This window comes from Sander lucioperca, chromosome 3 (assembly GCF_008315115.2).
Source record: "Sander lucioperca isolate FBNREF2018 chromosome 3, SLUC_FBN_1.2, whole genome shotgun sequence".
Taxonomy (NCBI): Eukaryota; Metazoa; Chordata; class Actinopteri; order Perciformes; family Percidae; genus Sander; species Sander lucioperca.
The window spans coordinates 42,084,571-42,104,561 of record NC_050175.1 but is presented as its reverse complement, the minus strand read 5'-3'; the positions used below and the strand labels follow the sequence as shown (position 1 = coordinate 42,104,561).

The 19,991-nt window shown below is 38.0% G+C and overlaps 2 protein-coding genes across 2 annotated transcripts in view; both read left to right on the top strand.

Annotated features, from left to right (window-relative positions):
- The window catches only part of LOC116043461 (neuronal acetylcholine receptor subunit alpha-7-like), a 29,783-nt gene extending 13,995 nt beyond the window's left edge, over positions 1-15,788 (top strand). The window contains exons 5-10 of the mRNA XM_031290147.2: positions 4,117-4,196; positions 8,347-8,514; positions 8,645-8,839; positions 11,968-12,054; positions 12,434-12,543; positions 13,918-15,788. Coding sequence (XP_031146007.1) covers positions 4,117-4,196; positions 8,347-8,514; positions 8,645-8,839; positions 11,968-12,054; positions 12,434-12,543; positions 13,918-14,460 — 1,183 coding nt within the window. The 3' untranslated portion in view covers positions 14,461-15,788. The remainder of the gene's footprint in view (positions 1-4,116; positions 4,197-8,346; positions 8,515-8,644; positions 8,840-11,967; positions 12,055-12,433; positions 12,544-13,917) is intronic.
- Positions 15,789-16,830: 1,042 nt separating this feature from the next.
- trip4 (thyroid hormone receptor interactor 4) overlaps positions 16,831-19,991 on the top strand; it is an 89,150-nt gene continuing 85,989 nt past the window's right edge. Inside the window, exons 1-4 of the mRNA XM_031290044.2 lie at positions 16,831-16,910; positions 18,731-18,912; positions 19,449-19,579; positions 19,718-19,936. Of these exons, the coding sequence (XP_031145904.1) occupies positions 16,831-16,910; positions 18,731-18,912; positions 19,449-19,579; positions 19,718-19,936 (612 nt within the window). The remainder of the gene's footprint in view (positions 16,911-18,730; positions 18,913-19,448; positions 19,580-19,717; positions 19,937-19,991) is intronic.

The window sequence follows — 19,991 nt, the reverse complement described above, 5'->3', positions numbered from 1 at the left end:
TCTGACAGGAGGACTTGAAGCTCTGTGTGTTCTTCTTTTTGCTCTTAGGGGACATGTTTTGTGAGTGAAACTCCACAAATGGAGCCGAACAGGAAGCCTTAGATTTAGCAAATGATCAAATCTCATGAACGTGCACCTCTTCATAAGCAGGTGGCAATCATCAAGTTAAAATGAGCAATTCATGACAAGTTTGTGCTGTTAAGAGATTTTAACTGAATCTGACTTGGAACACTTGTATGATTAAACGTCAGGGTACAAAGTAAGAGAGGCTTAGGATAAGAAAATGAAAATGTTCTTGCATCAGACCCATTGCATACATTTTAAGGTCCAACTTTAATTTTAAAGTGTGTGCTTTTATATTAATGACTTTTATATTTATAAGATTTTTTCTTTTTTTTTTTTTTACATCTCACCTACAAATAGGTCAAATTTTAGACAATGTGTACTGTTTTAAAGAGGAGAGCGCATATTTGCTTAATTTCCTTTAAAATAAATCCCACATAAAATAGAATTCAGAATCAATTTTACACCAGAGTGGAAAATTGCCTTGAGCCCACCAAAACATAAATGCCAGCTGAATAAAATAAATGTACATCGGTGGCTACATGTCAGAATATGCTGAAATATTCAGGCTTTCTTGTTACAAGAGGTCTGAACAGTATCAGACCTCATGTTTTCTCAGAACGTATTCAGAATATCCCGCAGAAAGAGACCCACAGGCAAAAAATTAAAGATAAATAAACCCCACTATTGCACAAAACAAACGTTAAGCTAGTTCCTTTAGGAACAAGAAACTTGGATATCTCTCATTTTCGAAACTAAGCATTTATGTCTGGTACCAGCTTGGAAGATCAATATGTAGTGAATATACTTCTTTCCTTTTAAAGGTTAATCAGAAATGGTACTATAAATAAAACAATGTCACACTAATATGGCTTGTGCTGATGACAGGTAAGCTGGTTTTCAGACAGCACCGATACACTTCAAGGTTAGTGGAGCTCTGCAGTTTAAAGGTCCTATGACATGCTGCTTTTTGGTCCCCTAATACTGTATCTGAAGTCTCTTTCCCGAAATTCAGCCTTGGTGCAGAATTACAGCCACTAGAGCCAGTCCCACAATGAGCTTTCCTTAGGATGTGCCATTTCTGTGTCTGTAGCTTTAAATGCTATTGAGGAGGAGAGAGGGGGGGGGGCAAGGTGGAGGGTGGGGGGGTGGCCTTGACCAACTGCCATGCTTCGCTCATTTGCAAGCCATGATGTCTCTCTCTTTCTCATGGGCGGGCCAAATTCTCTGGGCGGGTAAAGCAGAGAAAGGGGAGGTAACCTTTCCCCTTATGACATCATAAAGGGAAGATTCCAGATTGGCCCATCTGAACTTTCATTTTCTCAAAGGCAGAGCAGGATACCCAGAGCTCGGTTTACACCTATCACCATTTCTAGCCACTGGGGGACCATAGGCAGGCTGGGGGAACTCATATTAATATTAAAAAATCTCATAAAGTGAAATTTTCATGCCATTGTACCTTTAAGTAGCAGTAGTTCAGTACTGTCTAGACGAGAGCTTCGGAGCAATACATTATTTAGACAAATTAATAAACATGTATAAAAAACATGGGGGAAAAAGCAATTTGTTATATGTCCCTAATGGAAGAGGCTATACAGATTGCCAATTATTATACACCATTATCAATCTTTAAAAGAAAGATCTGAACTAATCACATTAGAGGCACTCAGTCTCCCATTGACTAATGAGGGGATAAAGCATTGAACTTCATTTGTCATTATCCCTCTGAGTAAAGCCTTGATTTGAGACTCTTTGAATTAGACACTGCTGCAAGTCAAGTTTTTATTTGCCTTTCAACTTCAGATCAACCATGCCTCAAGCTCTGGGGAGTTCATTTAGAGGGAGTGAATTGTGGGTAGCAGGGGAGAATGAGGGTAACCACTGAATAACCATCTCCAGGGAAATGTTGCATCAGTTGTGACTCCTGGTGCTGTGTACCTGCTGCAGTATGAGTTAGTTAGAGAAATATTTGTATTTTTTCACCAGATCTTTTTTCCGCTCGCTGTTTGTGGTTCCTCCAAATGTATGTTGCATCCTTATAATTAATAGCGGTTCTTGCAAAGGTTATATCAGTGTATGAATTTGTTCAAATGTTTTCCTCTGAAGCTGTACTTTACTTACAGATAACTCTGCCAAGTACATCTCGCTGCAGTCTGCGGGAAGGCGGCGCTTGACATCAAGCCCCGCCCACATCCAAGTCAGCCTTTTTTTTTTTTTTGCTTACGTCATTCCCCATACGCTCGAACGGACCAAGACAGCCTGGTAGAATTTTTTTACTATGAAGAAAATTATTTGGATAAATGCCATGTTTTATTTAATTTTATTTTAAAATTTTATATCTATAAATGTAAATGATCTGAAAGAAAACCGAATAGGCTAGTCACCAATTTAAAAATGACATGAAATTATATTTTAAAACTTTAAAAAAGGACTGACAAATAAGAAAGCCATCCGGACTCTGAACATTTACAATGCCTTACAACCTCTTTAATATAAATTTCATGCGCCCCTTTTTCGTGTATGTATGTATGCATTTAATGTTTTCAATGTGTTTATGGATCTGTACTTGAATAATAAAGGTTTTTGACAAAGACAGCCTGGTAGAAGCTGATATAGCCTCTGATTCACATTAGATAAGAAACTGATGATGTAGGCTAAACACAAACGATATTTCATGCAACAGTGAAGTTTTCATGTAGTTACTACTGATTTCTGATTTCGAAATGATATCCAAATTTGAAAAATGGGTCATTTTAAACCTTGTTAATATTGATGACAATGTGTTCAAACGGAAAACGAGCCATATTTCATTTAATTTAGCCCTTAAAAGTAGAATGGTGTGTTGTTTCGTTATGGACTTTCATATTAACAGCAAGAATTCAGTCACAACCAAATGTACAAAGGGGCTATTTTGCTTTAACAATTAACAGGTGAACCAGAAGCATACAGGTGAAACTCGAAAAATTAGAATATTGTGCAAAAGTTCATTTATTTCAGTAATTCAACTTAAAAAGGTAAAACTAATTATATAGACTTATTACATGCAAAGCGAGATATTTCAAGCCTGTATTTGTTATAATTTTGATGACTATGGCTTACAGTTTATGAAAACCCTCAGAAAGTTTTTATATTGTGAAAAGGTTCAATATTTTAGGCTCAAAGTGTCCCACTCTAATCAGCTAATTAATCCAAAACACCTGCAAAGGGTTCCTGAGTCTTTAAATGGTCTCTGTCTGGTTCAGTAGAACTCACAATCATACGAGATGCTCCTCGGATATTACCTGCACAGTAACACACCTAATCTAAGTATTTCAAAAGGTCGAACACACATACAGATGTCTAGATACAGTAAAATCGCTACGTGATTACCGTTATATCCGAGGGTTGAAGTTGCATTTTAACGGGGCAGTGCAAGTTGCTGCTGTGGTTTAGCTGAAGCTAACGCAGCCTGAGCTTTCACGTTACAATATAAAAGGTGTTGACCGTTGACTTAGCTAGCACGCAAACAGTTCATTTACATGTCTACGAGCATGTTAGCAAAACTACACCAAAAGACAAATACTGAGGGATATTGATAGAAAGCAGGGGGAACGAGTAGGCTACTTCCATACTTTTTAGCATTGGCTAATTAGCAACCTGCCTGCCATGATCAGATGTAGCTTCCGAGCTAGCTAGCAGCTAGCCCCAGAAGCTCATGAAAACAAGGCTTTCACCGGAGCAGTCTTACGTTATTTCCGAACCACTCTTTTCGTTTCAAAGTCGGAAATCAAATGAACGAAAAAGTACACGGGCCCAATTACAGTTCACTGTTGTTGCATGAAATGTCGTTTGTGTTTAGCTTACATCAGTTTCTGTCATCTAATGTGAAACAAGAGGATATCAGCTTTGCTACCGTCTTGGTCCGTTCGAGCGTATGGGGAGACGACGTAGGTAAAATGACTGACTTGGATGTGGGCGGGGCTTGATGTCAAGCCCCGCCTTCCCGCAGACTGCAGCGAGATGCTCCTCAACTCTGCAGTGACAAACACTGATGTAGCTCCATGTTGTCCACAGTGCTGATGAAAGATTTGATGCTACTTTCCACACCAACATTTTGGTTGACTCCTCTGGCACCTGTACCTACTTACCTCCAGGTAAGAGTTATAATCTCAGTCAACCCTCACATGTCAGAATCAGACAAAAACACGTTTACTCATTGGAAATATTAGATGCTCCATCATTGCTCCCTCCCTCTGCTATTTTTTTTTTTAAATTATACACATAAACACATTTCAAAATAGTCACAGATGTTAGTCTCAGGAAACACCTGATAGTCACAGCCAAACTTACATAAGCTGCAATGTAAAGTAATATAAAATAATAATAATAATAATAATAATAATAATAACTAAGTAAAAATGATAATAACTTCAGTTACATATAATAATTTTAAAAAAAAACAATAAGTGAGAGAAAAACAAACAAAGCAAAAATATGTTGTCGCCCCCAAGCTGGATTTTAAGATGATTGAACATATGAACTAAATAAAGAAATTAATCTATCTAGATTTCCGTTATGTTTTTATGATACGCATGTATATATATGCCTAGCAGTGTGGTAAAGCATGATGTAAGCCACGTCTGGAACCTGTCTATTAGAGACAGGTATTAGCTGAGCGCAGGCAATTTAAACATCCACACTGCAGCATTAGTTGCTGCACATTATTAAAGCTGTGGTAGGCACTTTATTTTTAGCGTCATTGGGCAATAATTCCATAATAATCTTTCAGGATATTATAATTCAAGTGGTCTGAAAGAAAAATACACTCCTGCACCTCCTCTTGGCTTTGTATTCTCACTTTAGATAATATAGTTTGTGAAGGGAGACTTTGGCCAATAACAGGTCATTTCAGAGAGAGAGAGAGCGTTCCTATTGGCTGTCCTGTGCATGCATTGCGACACAGAGGGGAGAGGGAGAGGTCATTCTGGCGTTGGTTTGCTTTCTTCCACTGCAGCTTTAAGGGTGTTAACTAAAACTGTGTACTCCAGATATTGTCTCATTGTACTCTCAGTTGTGGTACAATTTTTTTTTGTTTGGAGTTGGATAGATTTCACAGATTCATTCATCCTTTCTGTACAGCAGTGGGCGGCCATATCTGGCCCTCCAACAAAAATGTTTTCCCTGCATCAAAACCTTTGCCTAATGTTACATAAATCAAGACACCAGATTTCAGGGGACAATAAGGTATCATTATTTTATCATATATGATATGCAAATATCAAACCACAATCAATAGCTGAGAGTGTTTTGATTAATGGTAATGGTTTCATAAAAAAAAAGAATTAAAAATGAAATTCATTTGCACATAAAAGCTTTTAGCTCCTGTCAGATGCTCCTATTATTGTGCTGTACAAACATGATAAACTGTACAAACAGTATGCTGTGTTTTCATTGGGGATTTCCTCTTAAGGTTTAGTGAGAAAACAGCAGCTGCTGCTAAGTTTTCATGAATGAGATCTTTCAATTAACTCCCTAAAGCTATCAGCATAATTAGTCTTGGCAGAAATCCATCAAAAATGCTGGTTCATTATGTCAAAAAGTTGCTTGAATAACACTTTTCAGGTTGGTTCATATTTTAGGAACTATGTGTATTCGCTTTCTTGCCAAGAGTTGGACAAACAAGATTAACGCCACTCTCATGTCTTAGCTTGGCTTGGTTTAGCTTAGCATTAAAAGTAAGTGAAAATGGGTGAAACAGCTAGCCTGCTGGTTTCCCCCTCATTTCCAGTCTTTATGCTAAGCTAAGCTGAGCTAACCAAACAGACTGCTTCATATTTAACGGAGAGATATAAGAGTGGTGTTCATGTTCTCATCTAATCCTTGAGTGGGAAAGCCAATAAGTGCATTTACACCAAATTGTCTAACTGGTATGCTATAATCACTTTATGTTTTAAATGATCTTATCCCAGTAACAGTAATTTAATGTCATATGCTCCAAATGATTCATCACTATCGAGTGCTCATCAAGCCCCTTCTGATCCACTACTGCTAGACTGTGTGGTCTTAAAAGACACACGCACGCATGCACGCACACACACACACACACACACACACACACACACACACACACACACACACACATACACACACATGCATGGGAATACATTGAAACAGAAGGCCTTCCAGTCACAGCTGGTGATTACTGCTCTCCCCGGCAGGCTCTTCTTCCCCCCTTTTTTTTCTCTGACCACGCAAAAGCGCTGGACTGCCTTGCCTCAGCATCTTAATCGATACCACCGTAAATATCATTGAATTTCTTCTGGATTGATTGCCTCTGTTACAAGCAAATTGCCTCTCAACTTAGTTCCAAATGAACACTCATTGAATGCAATATTGGTCCAAAACAGTCACTCGGCACTTGAGCTCAAAACAACTGCGTTAAATGATTACCGGATTGCAGATATGAAGGTAAATATACACAAACCTATAAGCTTATCATTTAAGTGAAACATTGGTGATAGTCCCTGGCTTGCAGATTGGTATTTCTGGCAGTGGGGCCCCAGAATTACTAGAGGAAGGGTCCCTGTGCATGGGAGAAACAGATGTTTAACAACTTGGGTTTCATTAGTTTGGCACACGTGAACTGACCAGTGCATGTCCAGAGGATGATGTCAATCTCATGTAGTGTCTTTGTCTCAAGAATCTCACTATCCAGAAGTCTCTGTCTGTCCGTCTGTCTGTCTGTCACACGAAGGGGCGATGACCGCATGAAAGGGTGCGAGTTAAAAAGTGAAAATGTTCCCTTTAATCAGAGAACTCACATAACAACTTAGCAGAGGCTATTTTTGGGGATTTATCAACCACAAAAGCAAGAAGGCAAGAAACCTTTTTTAAGTCTTGAGATCTCCGCTCCGTTTCAGTACCGCACACACAACACATCCATCCCCTGGCACACACACAGCAAACAGCACTGTCTGTCTGAGAATATTAACTAGGCCTGATTAATTAATGTTAAAGCATAATGTTGGGGAGATTTTTGGGGTATTGCATATGTAATTATGTACAATGAAGCTTTGATACTGATCTGCAATACGTTCAATATTAATAAACTTTGAATTACAGCGAGGGCAATGCTTCAGGGCTCTGTGGACCGACTCCAGCACGTCTTCACCTTGCTGTCTGCAGTTTTATGTAGCTGTGGTAGAGGGAATTAAGAAAAATAAAAAATAAACTGATGTAGTATCAGCATAAAATATACTAAAAGTAAAAGTACTCTTGCAGAATGAATGAATTTGTAAGTAGTAATGCATTCATGTGGTAATCACTTTAATGTGGCTGGTAAAGGTGGGGCTTAATTATTTTATATACTGCTGAGTAGCTTAATCTATAATAATACATAATGTATTATTTGATTATATTTTGTAATGGTAATCTAAATCTGCAAAGTAATTAGAGCTGTCAAATAAAGTGGAGCAAAAAGTTACAATATTTGCCTCTGAACTGCACTGGAGTTTAAGAATAAAGTAGCATAAAATAGTAATAATACAAAATTATAAATAAAGAAGTGTACATACACCTTAAAGTTGTACGGTGCAGTATTTGAGAAAATGTACTTATGTTACATTTGTGAAAATACAGTACAACACAGGATGCCAAGCAATCGGCCCATTCTGTACAGTACAGTTTTCAACGGGAACTGTACTAGTAGGCTACTATATTTGTATATTTGTTTGTATTCTATACAATGTACTGTAAATTCCTTGACTTTAACCCTACGGTGTTTTGTGCATATATCAATGTGTTTTGAGTCATTTCAGGCAATTTGAATTCCAAATTATTTCCTGATAACTTGTCTTTGTCACTGGGTTCATTGTATTTCCTGCTTCCCATCTTTATTCAGTCCCTGCTGAGGTTTATCATCTTCTTGGCACTGAGAGAGAGGCGAGAGACCTTGTTTACTGCTGACGTCTCATATCTTTCTTAAGTATGGATGTAAATTTGTTCCGTGCCTGCCTCTCCTGAAGGCTTACCGGCCTCTTTCATTTCATTGTCATATTGGATTTTTGTACTCTCCTTAGGATGGATGGCACTTGGTCTCCATATCTCTCTTGCTGCCTATATAGCTGTTGGGCGCTGTCATTTTTTTTTAAAACCTCCCTCTGCTTTCTTCATTCTGAGTTCTTGATTCTCTATCAGAGCTCGAAATGTCACCCCATCCGTTTCTGTCACTCTCTTCAGTAGCCTTCTACAGGTGAAGTATAGTACATATCAAAGCAAGTATTTTCATGTTTATCACCATAACAGGGATCTTCAAGAGCACCTGCTACATCGATGTGCGCTGGTTCCCCTTTGATGTCCAGAGATGTGACCTGAAGTTTGGCTCCTGGACATACGGGGGCTGGTCTCTGGACTTAAAGATGTTGGAGGCGGATATCACCGGCTACATCGCCAACGGAGAGTGGGATCTTGTTGGTAGGAGGGGGCCGGGGGCTTGTGAAGTGCAGAGGATTGATATTCAAAATTCAAAATGATGATTTCCTAATAACTTGTCACTCCATTTTTGCCAGCCAGAGTAGACTGTGTTGTTTTTGTTGTCTCACAGAGGTTCCAGGACGGAAGAACGAGCGTTTCTACGCCTGCTGCGAGGAGCCGTACCCTGACGTCACCTTCACCTTGGTGATGCGGAGACGGACCCTCTACTACGGCCTCAACCTGCTCATTCCGTGTGTGCTGATCTCCACTCTGGCCCTGCTCGTCTTCCTTCTGCCTGCTGACTCTGGGGAGAAGATCTCACTGGGTTGGGAATACACACACAACACACACAATAGGGCAGTATTTATAATATATGAATATGTTATAATATTTGAGCATATTTGAATATTTGGGGGGGGGAAACATCCCCGCCAATATGCAATTTTGTCATTGGAGTACATGCACCAGTTAATGAAAAAATTCAGAATTGTACTGCATGTACAGTATTTTCTTAGCTGCAGTAATTCCTAATCATTGCATGCCAAAACAGAGATGCATTTCTTTCTGTTGGCCCACGTCTGTGGCTGCTGCTTGGGAGCAATGTTTCAAATTTGTAGTCCATATGAATCCGAAACATGCCTCGATACATTTTTTACTAGCCTTATAAGAAGATTTGACTGACTGCCTTTCTGCACCTCTCACTCAACTTCCAATCAATACCAACTTACACCTAAATCACATACAGATACTGTACTATCCGATACTATATTGGCAGTGGTAATATGATGTGTAGGTGTTCAGCCTATTTGATATATTTGTCCAGCTCTGCTCTAAACACAGAGTTGCTCAGATTGTGACTTAACATAAGAGTTGATATGTTGCCCCATATCAAGTTTTTTTTTCCACATCCGACCCATGAAATAGTTTCTGGATGTTGACTATTCTTGTTGATGAGTGTGACAAAGTGAGGTGCCAGATTTTCTTGTAATGCATTTACTTATTTATTTTTACCTGACACCTTTTACTGCAAAGATAACACAACTCTTGAAACGCTGAATACTGCTATATTTTAGAATTTCACAATAAAATGTTTACGGACTGCATGGCTTCCTGCTATGTTGACTTGACTGTGTTTTATTGCAGGTCAAAGAACATAGCTGAAAACAAATTAAATCATAATAAAATTAAATCTTTTACAGCCCAAATGGTTTTGACGCAGAGCCAACCTTTGTATTATTCTCCAAATGTTTCTCCATCTACAATACATTTATGTCCTAGCCCATTTGTCTCCCGGGTAATCAGCCATTCTGTGAAAAACTATGGTTTTTCATTAATCCACTTCCTCTGTGGCCTTGTGAAGTGATCTGATAATCAGCACTGAGTGACTGACTTTACCGTAAGTGGGCCGAGAAACTTATCTTAATCTTATCTCAATTGTTACAGTTGACTTGAATATATGAGCCAATTTCATTCATAAATTACACACGCTTGGAGGCAGTGTGTGTGTGTGTGTCTGTGTGTGTGCGTGCCCGATGTGTGTGTGCGTGTGTGTGTACTGTATGTGGGAGTGGGGGTGTTGATTTATGCAGTTTGTGCCTTCTTCAAACCATAAGGGTCCTGCATTACAGCTAGATTCTGTCGTTACCAGTGCTTTAGAGCCAGATGTGTGTGTGTTTTTGTACAAGTGTGCATGGCTTCTGATCTTTTTTAGCTCACAGACAGATATAGGAAATAATAATTGCTCATGCCAAGTATAATATGCTGTTATGTAGATCTTAATGCTCCTTAAATGTGTTTGAAAGGGTTTTTTATACTGTAGTTCACATCACACATCAGGCATACGTCATGAGTTATATTGCCTACGTAAACTGTGTGTGTGTGTGTGTGTGTGTGTGTGTGTGTGTGTGTGTGTGTGTGTGTGTGTGTGTGTGTGTGTGTGTGTGTGTGAGTTGGCTCATGTGCTAACAGATCTACTGTATATGAAGTCTGTATATCAACCCAGCTACGCATTGACATTATTATTTGAGAATGAATGAACACATTTCTCAACATTCATTGAGTATTCATGGCAGCATTCATTCCCAGATTCAATTTCAATAAAATTGGACTGTCTTGAGAATTATGTTTGCAAAATGCACAAATGGTTCACATGCAGTTTATTGGAATATTATTGTGTGTGAATCTTTACTCCCATAGTCTGCATTTTTGTGTTGTAAAGGGTTGTTTATATTAGAAGATTCATCATACTGTGTTCACGTTCTATTTTTCATAGAATTCTATTCATTTGTTTAAGTTGTCGGTTCATCCAAATCACAAAGCAAAAACATATTTCCCCGTGTGGTATCTAGCTTTGCATATAGTAAAAACTTTATTTGCAGAGGTTTTGACATTTTCACTTTTGCATCACTGTACAAATGCAGGTAAACCGAATTAAGTGTGTGTCGCTCATTGCATTTAAAATAACATTCAAAAAACTGATCAGCAACATTTTCTAAAAACAGTTTTTAATATTTTCTACTTCTGGTTGAAAGTGGTTCCTAATTATCCAGATTTAGATTATCGGGAGTAACGGAAGCATTATTTCTGTTTGATGCGTTTGAGCTTTTCGGATGTAATTCTTAACTACTTTGAGCGTAAAGCTCAACACCAGTAAAATGAAACTATCATGGCAACAGACAACTAAAGAAAAGTAGAAATATACCGTATGATTTTTAGAATTTAGGTTAACTAAGGCTTAAATATTAATCTCTTTAAAATTCAGTGTTAGATATGATAAACCACTCATTTGAAAGGATTCACATGCCCATCCTAGGTCCACAGATATAAGAATATATAAGAAAACATAAAGGCAGCCGTTACCTGTTTTTCAGAGTTGTTAAATGTATATCAGCATGCCTGCAGTTAATTATATGACTCTTATAAATCCTGCTAAGAAGTTCAGTCTAGTAAGACAGCCAAAGAGCCAGTGGCTTAGCGTTGTCAGCCCATTAGTGAAAACTCTGCTCTGGTATTTTGAAGAAACCTGTTTGTCTTTCTGTGCTTATACTTCTCAGGTAATGTAGTCTGTGACTGTGACACATTATAAGCTTCAACAGCTCTGCAATTCTAATTTTGGGGAATTCTCCTTCACATTCGGCTACATTACAGTACCACATTGTGGAAGAGTAGCATACATTTAAAACAAAGCTTAATTAGCATAATAAACAGAAAATAGCTGCGTATAATGCAACTGGAAACACTAGCACAACTAGAGCACTTCATCTTAGCATATTTTACAAAATCCTTTTTAAGGATGTAAGTGTTTTGACTGCTATATAACAGCCAACTTGTGCATACTTGTAGCAGATTTCAACATCAAAGAATTATGGGGTCATGTCTGTGTGATTTGAATATTTTTCATTCCCCTAATAGTTTTGTTGTGAAGTTCTTACTGAGATTTGGTCTCCTTCCCAGGCATTACAGTCCTGCTCTCCCTGACTGTATTTATGCTGCTGGTTGCAGAGATTATGCCCGCCACATCAGACTCGGTGCCTTTAATAGGTAAGCCAGGCTAAAATTGAAAAGAAGTCGCTATGGGTGTCAATTGCTATCACTGGGAAGACGCGGGTAAAATGTGTGTAGTCATTTTTCATCAGGGGTTCTCTCATATCAAAGTGTAACTAAGTTTAAGCAGTTTTTTATATAGAGATCTGAGTCACTGTATTTGAAACCAAAATGAAAAGTATATTTGCATTTCTCTGACACATAAAGTAAGCAGAGTGCTCAAGGCAAGAAGGGAATTTTGCTCTCTCGGACTGTGAGCCCTTTTCCTCAACTGAAACATATTATTTTATCCTCATGTTGTCTCCTTGTAATGTTACCTGCATGACACAACTTTCTGCATCCATTCTTACTGTTTCCTCTATTTCTTCTTCAACAGCTCAATACTTTGCCACTACCATGGTCATTGTTGGTCTCTCAGTAATTGCCACAGTTCTCGTCTTACAATATCACCACCATGACCCTGATGGAAGCAAGATGCCGAAGTGGGTGAGTGTTGTTTCATGTTCCAACGTTGTGCGTGACTTATACAATGATCCCATTAACACCACTTTAGTCACTTGACTCTCGTCACACCCCAAAACTGTGGAGCACATTATGAAAAACTGTGGACAACTGCTTTGATTATGCTGCTTTTGTTTTTTTATTGGGTTATAGTAAATTTTGCTTCACTTACTGGGATTTATTAAGATTAATATGCATTTGCTTGTGTAAGACCGCGTGTCCACCAGGTATCTTGAACAGGCAGGAATGTGCTAAGAGGTCTTCAGGTGTTCAGATATGCTAAAGTTAGTTAGCCAGTTGTGAAAATATAAAAACATACACGCAGAAATTCCCCAGGAGGATTCAGTCTGGCTAATGTGTTTCTACAAATGTCTTTCTTTCTTGCACAATGAGGTCTCCTAAAATATAACAACATCATGAAAAGGTTTAGAGTCAAAGAATGCTACAACACAAAGCAGAGTGGTTACCTGCAGTTCAATATACCCTCTGCAGTGCAATGATTATACTTTTTGTACTTAAACTGTTGACCAGAAATGTGAAGGTGTGTATCCTGACACCAACCACCAACTGGTGTTTTATGGGGCCATGATATAATCAGCTTTTCATTGTGATTGGACAGTTAAGGAAAAGTGCAACGACGAGTGGAGCATCTCTCTGAAATGTTAAAGTGCTCATATTATGCTTTTTGGCTTTTTCCCTTTTCTTTATTTTGTTATATCTTTTTTGTGCACATTATAGGTTTACAAAGTGAAAAAGCCCAAAGTCCACCCCGAAGGGACTTACCATCTCCAACAGAAAACACTGTTCACAAACTGCTCCAAACAGCTCTATTGTAGTCCAGCCTTTACTTCCGTGACGAACGAGCATCACTTTGTAACACATTTTATAATGCTTGCCTAGCTGCTAGCGTGGCACGTCCTCATACTCTGCTTCTGACTGGCTAGTAGTCCTTACCTAGGTACTGCGCATGTGTGACTCCCAACAAAGATGGAATAGAAGTGCGCTGCCTCACTCTGTAGCTAAAACTGAGAGCTCAACACACAGGGTGAAAAGAGGAGCTGCAGCAATGTGCAGTACAACAAAAAGATGGTGTTTTTTGAAAATTAAACCATGTAAACCTATTCTGATATAACCTCTAAATACAATTATGAACCTGAAAATGAGCATAATATGAGCACTTTAAGCAGATTTAGCTTCTGCGAAAGTGGACATTATTGTGGTAAACCAAACAAATTAGACATAAAGGATGAAAGCTGAAGACAGGCTGTATGTTCTATGGTGGATGTATTCTGCATTTACTGAAAGTTAATAACACCCTTATTTCATTCATGTCTTATTCATTACTGTTTGATCTCAAAGACCCGTGTGATCCTGCTGAACTGGTGCGCCTGGTTCCTGCGCATGAAGCGCCCAGGTGAGGAGCGAGTGCGTTCAGCCTGTCACAACAAGGCTCCACGGAACAGCCTGACCAGCGTGGAGCTCAATGCAAGCACTTCAGCCTCCCAATCCACCAACGGCAACATGCTTTATGTTGGCTTGCGTGGCCTGGAGAGCATCCACTACTCCACAGCTGCCACCTCTTGTGACTCCGGGGTCCTCTGTGGACGGCTGGTTGGACGAGCAGGTGAGGATGAGATGCTCCTCCCCGCAGGTCACAGCTCCTCAGCTTGCAGAGTGGAACCAGAGCTGGCCAAGATCCTGGACGAGGTGCACTTTATTGCCAAGCGCTTCCGTGACCAAGACGAGGACGAGTTAGTGTGCAATGAGTGGAAATTTGCTGCGTCTGTCATCGACAGGCTTTGTCTCATGGCTTTCTCCCTCTTCACTATCCTGTGCACTATTGGGATCCTCATGTCAGCACCCAACTTTGTAGAGGCTATTTCAAAAGACTTCTTCACTTAAAGGAGAACACCACCCAAATAAAGAATTCAAGGCCCAGGAAAGTTCAATCAATGTTTGTGTACATGTGCTACTCCCTCTCAAAGCCAGAAACCAGAGAAGTAAGTCTCAAACTTGTGATCATCGAGTATGAAGTCTAGAACTTTTCCATAGATAATGAATGACAGAATGATTTTGTTTTCTTTTTTTATACCCAAATGAGCTTTATTCTATTGGAGTACTCAGTTCTGAAACAGAAAATGTACCCATGTATTCAAGAGATTCCCCTGGGTGCTGTTAGTGTCATCTTTAACATCTTTCCTAATTCATTGTCTATGGAGCACTTCTGGACTTTATACTTGATAACATCACAGATTTGAGTTTTAGCACTTACGTTTTTATATTTGGGAGAGAGTTGTTCATGTTTGCTAATATTTGTGGACTGTCTTAGACCATAGGAATTACATGTATGAATTCTATATAAAGTGCGGAGTTCCCCATTTAAGGATTTTATCTTTATTTATTTTTATCTGGAAACAAAAATAAAAGCCTATACCAATCTCTCTTATCACAGAGTAACCTCATGGGCGGTAATTTGGATACAGTTAAGTATACTAGCATGGGACTTGTATATCACCAAATATTTAACCATACTTAACGCAAAGTTAAATTGAGGACTTCAGGCAAAATGTATAAAAAGTTTAATTTATTCCTACATTATGGTGGTGTAAAATCCATCAGCCTTTGACTTTATATTACACAGCCGAATGGCATATTAAAGAAAAACATCTAATTTTGATCTCTTGTACTGTTTGAAAATGATTTAAAAAAAATACTGGTACTAGCTATATGCTATAATAGCATTGTTTAAGTGGTATAATTTGCTAACAATACATGCAGCTGTGGTTTTTTTATGTGATGTTACCTGTGCATTATTGTTCATTGCAATGCATCTATTCTCAAATCGACTCCATATAAAACACAACAGTTACAGTATCTTGTATTGAAATGTATTTGTGGTATCACATTAATAAGCATATATCCAAAACAGTTATGTGACGTTGTAAGTTGCTTTTCCTATACAAATTATTGTCATACGCATAACGATGTTCTTCCTTGGTCTTACTTATTGATTGTTGCTTATTTTTATTTTATTAATTAAAGAAAACTGTAAGGTCAAAATAATTTTGTATGATGTTTTTGTTGTACTTTGACATTTCACAAATAAATATATTTTTTCTATTTGAAAATGGGGACAACATATAAAAATGTTCTCTTGCTATACAGAACTATGTTTTGTATACCAGTATAACTATACACTGCTGCTCCATCTACATACAAATGATAACATTGACCTTTGCACTGTCAAATTTAATCAGACAATATGTAAAGCACATTGTCATTTTACTATGTATGAAATGTGCTATATAAATACTACTCTGGATAAATAAAACACAAAAATGCTGCAGTACAGCTCCTGTATATTTGTGTGATGAGTCATCAGAATGCCTACATCTAATTTTGTAAAAACTGAATTGCACTGAAAAAGGAAGTTGTTCCAACCAGTTACAGAAAATATAGCCTCGAGACAAGAAATCAATAGTTAAGCAATTAGAGCGCACATCACTTGACCCATTCCACAAATGTCAAAAGCAAATTCCAGATATTTAAACAACAAATAGGACTACAGTACAACTACAGTTGTAAAAAGAAAAATTCTACCAAAAAGAGGTGCACCTGTACAATGTACATGTTGAAATGAAGATGTAGCACAGTGTTTCCCCTTAATGTAAATACAAAAATTAAAAAAAAATCAATCAGTTCTTGCTGTTGCATTTGTAATTGATGCTACTATATTTAGCCTATATGCATTTTATTTTAGGCTGGACTTTAAAATGGGCAAATGCTAGCTAGCATTATCTATTTCGACGTCCACCTTATTATGTAAGAAGTAATTTGGTACTTAATTAAACATTATTGTAAAGTACTAGCTGATGGCGACTGTATTTCACTGCATTACAAAACTGCCACCTAGTGACGGAAATTAACAGTTACACCCAATTACGCACCTACACTGATCAAAATGGTTTATAGTTTCATGAACAGTTGAGACTAACTGGATATAGATATTTATAATGTATCTTCGATCCCTGACAACATAACGGCTCGCTTCTGTTTGAAGTCGTACTAACCTATTTGGCAGGAACCCTACTCCACAGCACGGGTTGTTTCCGGATGGGATTCTCCGATGCCACGCAGTTACTTTGTGTGTGTGTGTGTGTGCCTGTGTTATGTCGCCGACTGGAAACGCATTCATGATTCAGGTTTGGTTTGACACGCCACAACCGATACCTTTGGTTTGAGCTTTGAGTTAAAGTAGTTTTAGTTGGTAAAATGTCAGAGGCTTTGTTGAAGTGGTGTGTGGACCAGCTACACCACAAGTTTGGGTTAGAGGCATGTGAAGACATCGTTCAGTAAGTAATTTTAACGCTAGTTAGCATAAATCTGACAGTTTTAGTGCTGAGCATAGACAGTCTGCCAACAAGCTAACATCTGATAGCTTGGCTGTGCTGTACTGTGATGTAACGTCAACGTTACTGCGTTTAAGTTTTCCAGTGTCTAAATCGATCGTGTGTGTGTGTGTGTGTGTGTGTGTGTGTGTGTGTGTGTGTGTGTGTGTGTGTGTGTGTGTGTGTGTGTGTGTGTGTGTGTGTGCGTGCGTGCGTGCGTGCGTGCGTGCGTGTCCTTAACTTATTACAGTAGCATGACGTTAACGTAACGTTAGACCGTTTGATAGGTGTCTTATATGCTAGCTATGTATTATCGTTAGCTCACGGATATCATTGCTTTTATTCCCTAACTAATTCCCTTATCGCATTTTTCGAGGTGACACATCCTGGGTGATGTAACTTTGTATCCATTTTGTTATTATTATTATTTAAAAAAAAAAAAATATATATATACATACAAAAATGCAAAATAAACGTAGCCATTAATGTATTGATAAAATGTGACATAAATTAATATTTGTGTTTTTATTTGCTTGTTTTCTCCTTTTGTAATCCCTTATTATTTCCTATTGCATTTTCCATTATTTATTAATGTTTCCTTTTATTTTTTTCAAATCTATTTTAATTTTATATTCATTCATTTGTTTATGTATAATTTTTATTCATGTAAATGATCAGATTAAGTTTTGTAAGTGACTTTTGTAATGATTTAAAAGGCTAGGAAACATTATTCAAAATGTTGAATAAGGGAAAACATTTGAAATAAATGGCCTGGTCATTTCTCAGAGGCACAAAAACACCTTGTGTTATTTGCAGGTGCTGGTTAGTTATTATAGGTTATAAATATATATAACAAAATATAGACACACACACTGCTGGTTTGTTCCGGGTTCTTTATTTTTATTTTTTTCTATGTAGACATTATTGACATTGTTTAAACCAGATGTTTTTCAAGTAAAGGTGAAAGTGTGAGCAAACCTGTATAGATGGTTTGTAGAGCTGGGCAATATATCGATATTATATCGATATCGTGATATGAGACTAGATATCGTCTTAGATTTTGGATATCGTAATATCCTAATAATGCTAATAATAATAATAATAATAATAATCATAACTAATATGTGTTGTCTTTTACTGGTTTTAAAGGCTGCATTACAGTAAAGTGATGTCATTTTCTGAACTTACTAGACTGTTGTAACTGTTCTATTCTATCACTTAGTCATTATATCCACATTACTGATGATTATTTATCAAAAGTCTTATTGTGTAAATAGTTTGTGAAAGCCCCAATAGTCGGCGGTATCGATATCGAGGTATTTGGTCAAAAATATTGTGATATTTGATTTTCTCCATATCGCCCAGCCCTAATGGTTTGTGATGAGAAGACATATTTATTTCCTAATTAGATAAGTAAAATTATGGGCAATATATTCATAAATGGTGCTCTTTTGTACAAATGTCTACACATTAAAAGCAAACATGCAAAAACTCTTAAGGAACTTCTTTATCAAAAAGAAAGAGAGAAAAAGTACAGTTCATATCAGGCCTTGAAGTACCCTAAATTGTTGTGAAAAAATCCTAAACGGTAAAGTATGCTTAGCAAAACCCTTGAATATTAATGAAGTAATGAACTAGCAGAACACTACACATTGCTGGAGGCCACACATGTACATAAAGAAGCAGTGTGTAGGTATTTCTTCTTTTGGTCTTTAATGTTTAACATCCACATTGACAATAAATGTTATTAAATGAAATGGTAATTGTGTCATCCTGCTTTCTAGATACATTCTATCCATCGGAAATGCTGACGAGATCGAGGAGTATGTGGGAGACCTCCTACAGGGCACCGATGGGAGAAAAGGACAGTTTATAAATGAGTTCCTCAGCAGATGGAAGAAGACTCAAAGACAGGCCACAGATACCTCAGGTCTTATCCTTCACAAGGAATCCTTTTCTTCACCAGGTAGGCCAATACATGTCTGACGTCTGCCCACTGAATGTATTTTGATTTAGATTGGACATAAAATTCCTCCCAGCCAACTTGATAATACTAGTTTAAGACCGACGCACTTGTCAATTTCCCGTCCAGCGCCCGCGACTAGGATTAGCTTGTGTCTGACAGGGTGGGGTGGCGTGGCATCATGATGGTGGCTCTCCATCGTGATGTCAGCCAGCCATCACGATGGACGATGATATTGTCCATCGGCACAACTAGTTTATGACATAACGCTTCTTCTAGTAAGTGTCATTCGGTTTTTGTCATGACAAGTTATGGTTAGAGTTAGGTTTAGGGTTCATGTGTTCATGACAGTGTCATGTCACTCTTATGTAGATACCTTCAAGTAAAGTGTTACCAAAATGTATGTATGTATGTATGTATATATATATATATATATATATATATATATATATATATATATATATATATGAAATATCAAAGTTTCTCTCAAATGCGTTATCCACATTCTCTGTTGAAGGTAATTTGTTCTACTTGTCTAGATTCACAAGACATGTCCAAAGATACCCAGAAGAAGTCTAAACGCAAGGGCCGTAACAAACAGGAGCTGATGACTGTGAGCCAAACAGAACCTGAGCCAGAGGCAGTCAAAACACCCATTGATCTGATGAGGGTGAGTACACATTGGCCCAAACATTTGTTCCGTGACGTGAAGTTCATATGTAGATGGTCCATTTCATTTTTGTTGCAGTGCTCATCTGTTTCCTTCCTCCCTCGTCTTGTTTCATCTCTTCATTTCCTACCTTCTCAGGCCCACGAAAACAGTAGTACTTCTTCAACAAAGAAGAAAAGTAAGTTTGTCAGTCTCTATGCTAAAGAGGGACAAGACAAGCTGTCTATCTTACTCCCAGGGCGGCACGCGTGTGAGTGCCTTGCCCAAAAGCACAAACTTATCAACAACTGCATCAGCTGTGGTCGTATCGTGTGTGAGCAAGAGGGCTCCGGACCCTGCCTCTTCTGTGGAAGTCTGGTACGTAAGAGTTTTTACTTGTGGTGCTGACAATCCTTATTTTCTATTTTAGAAT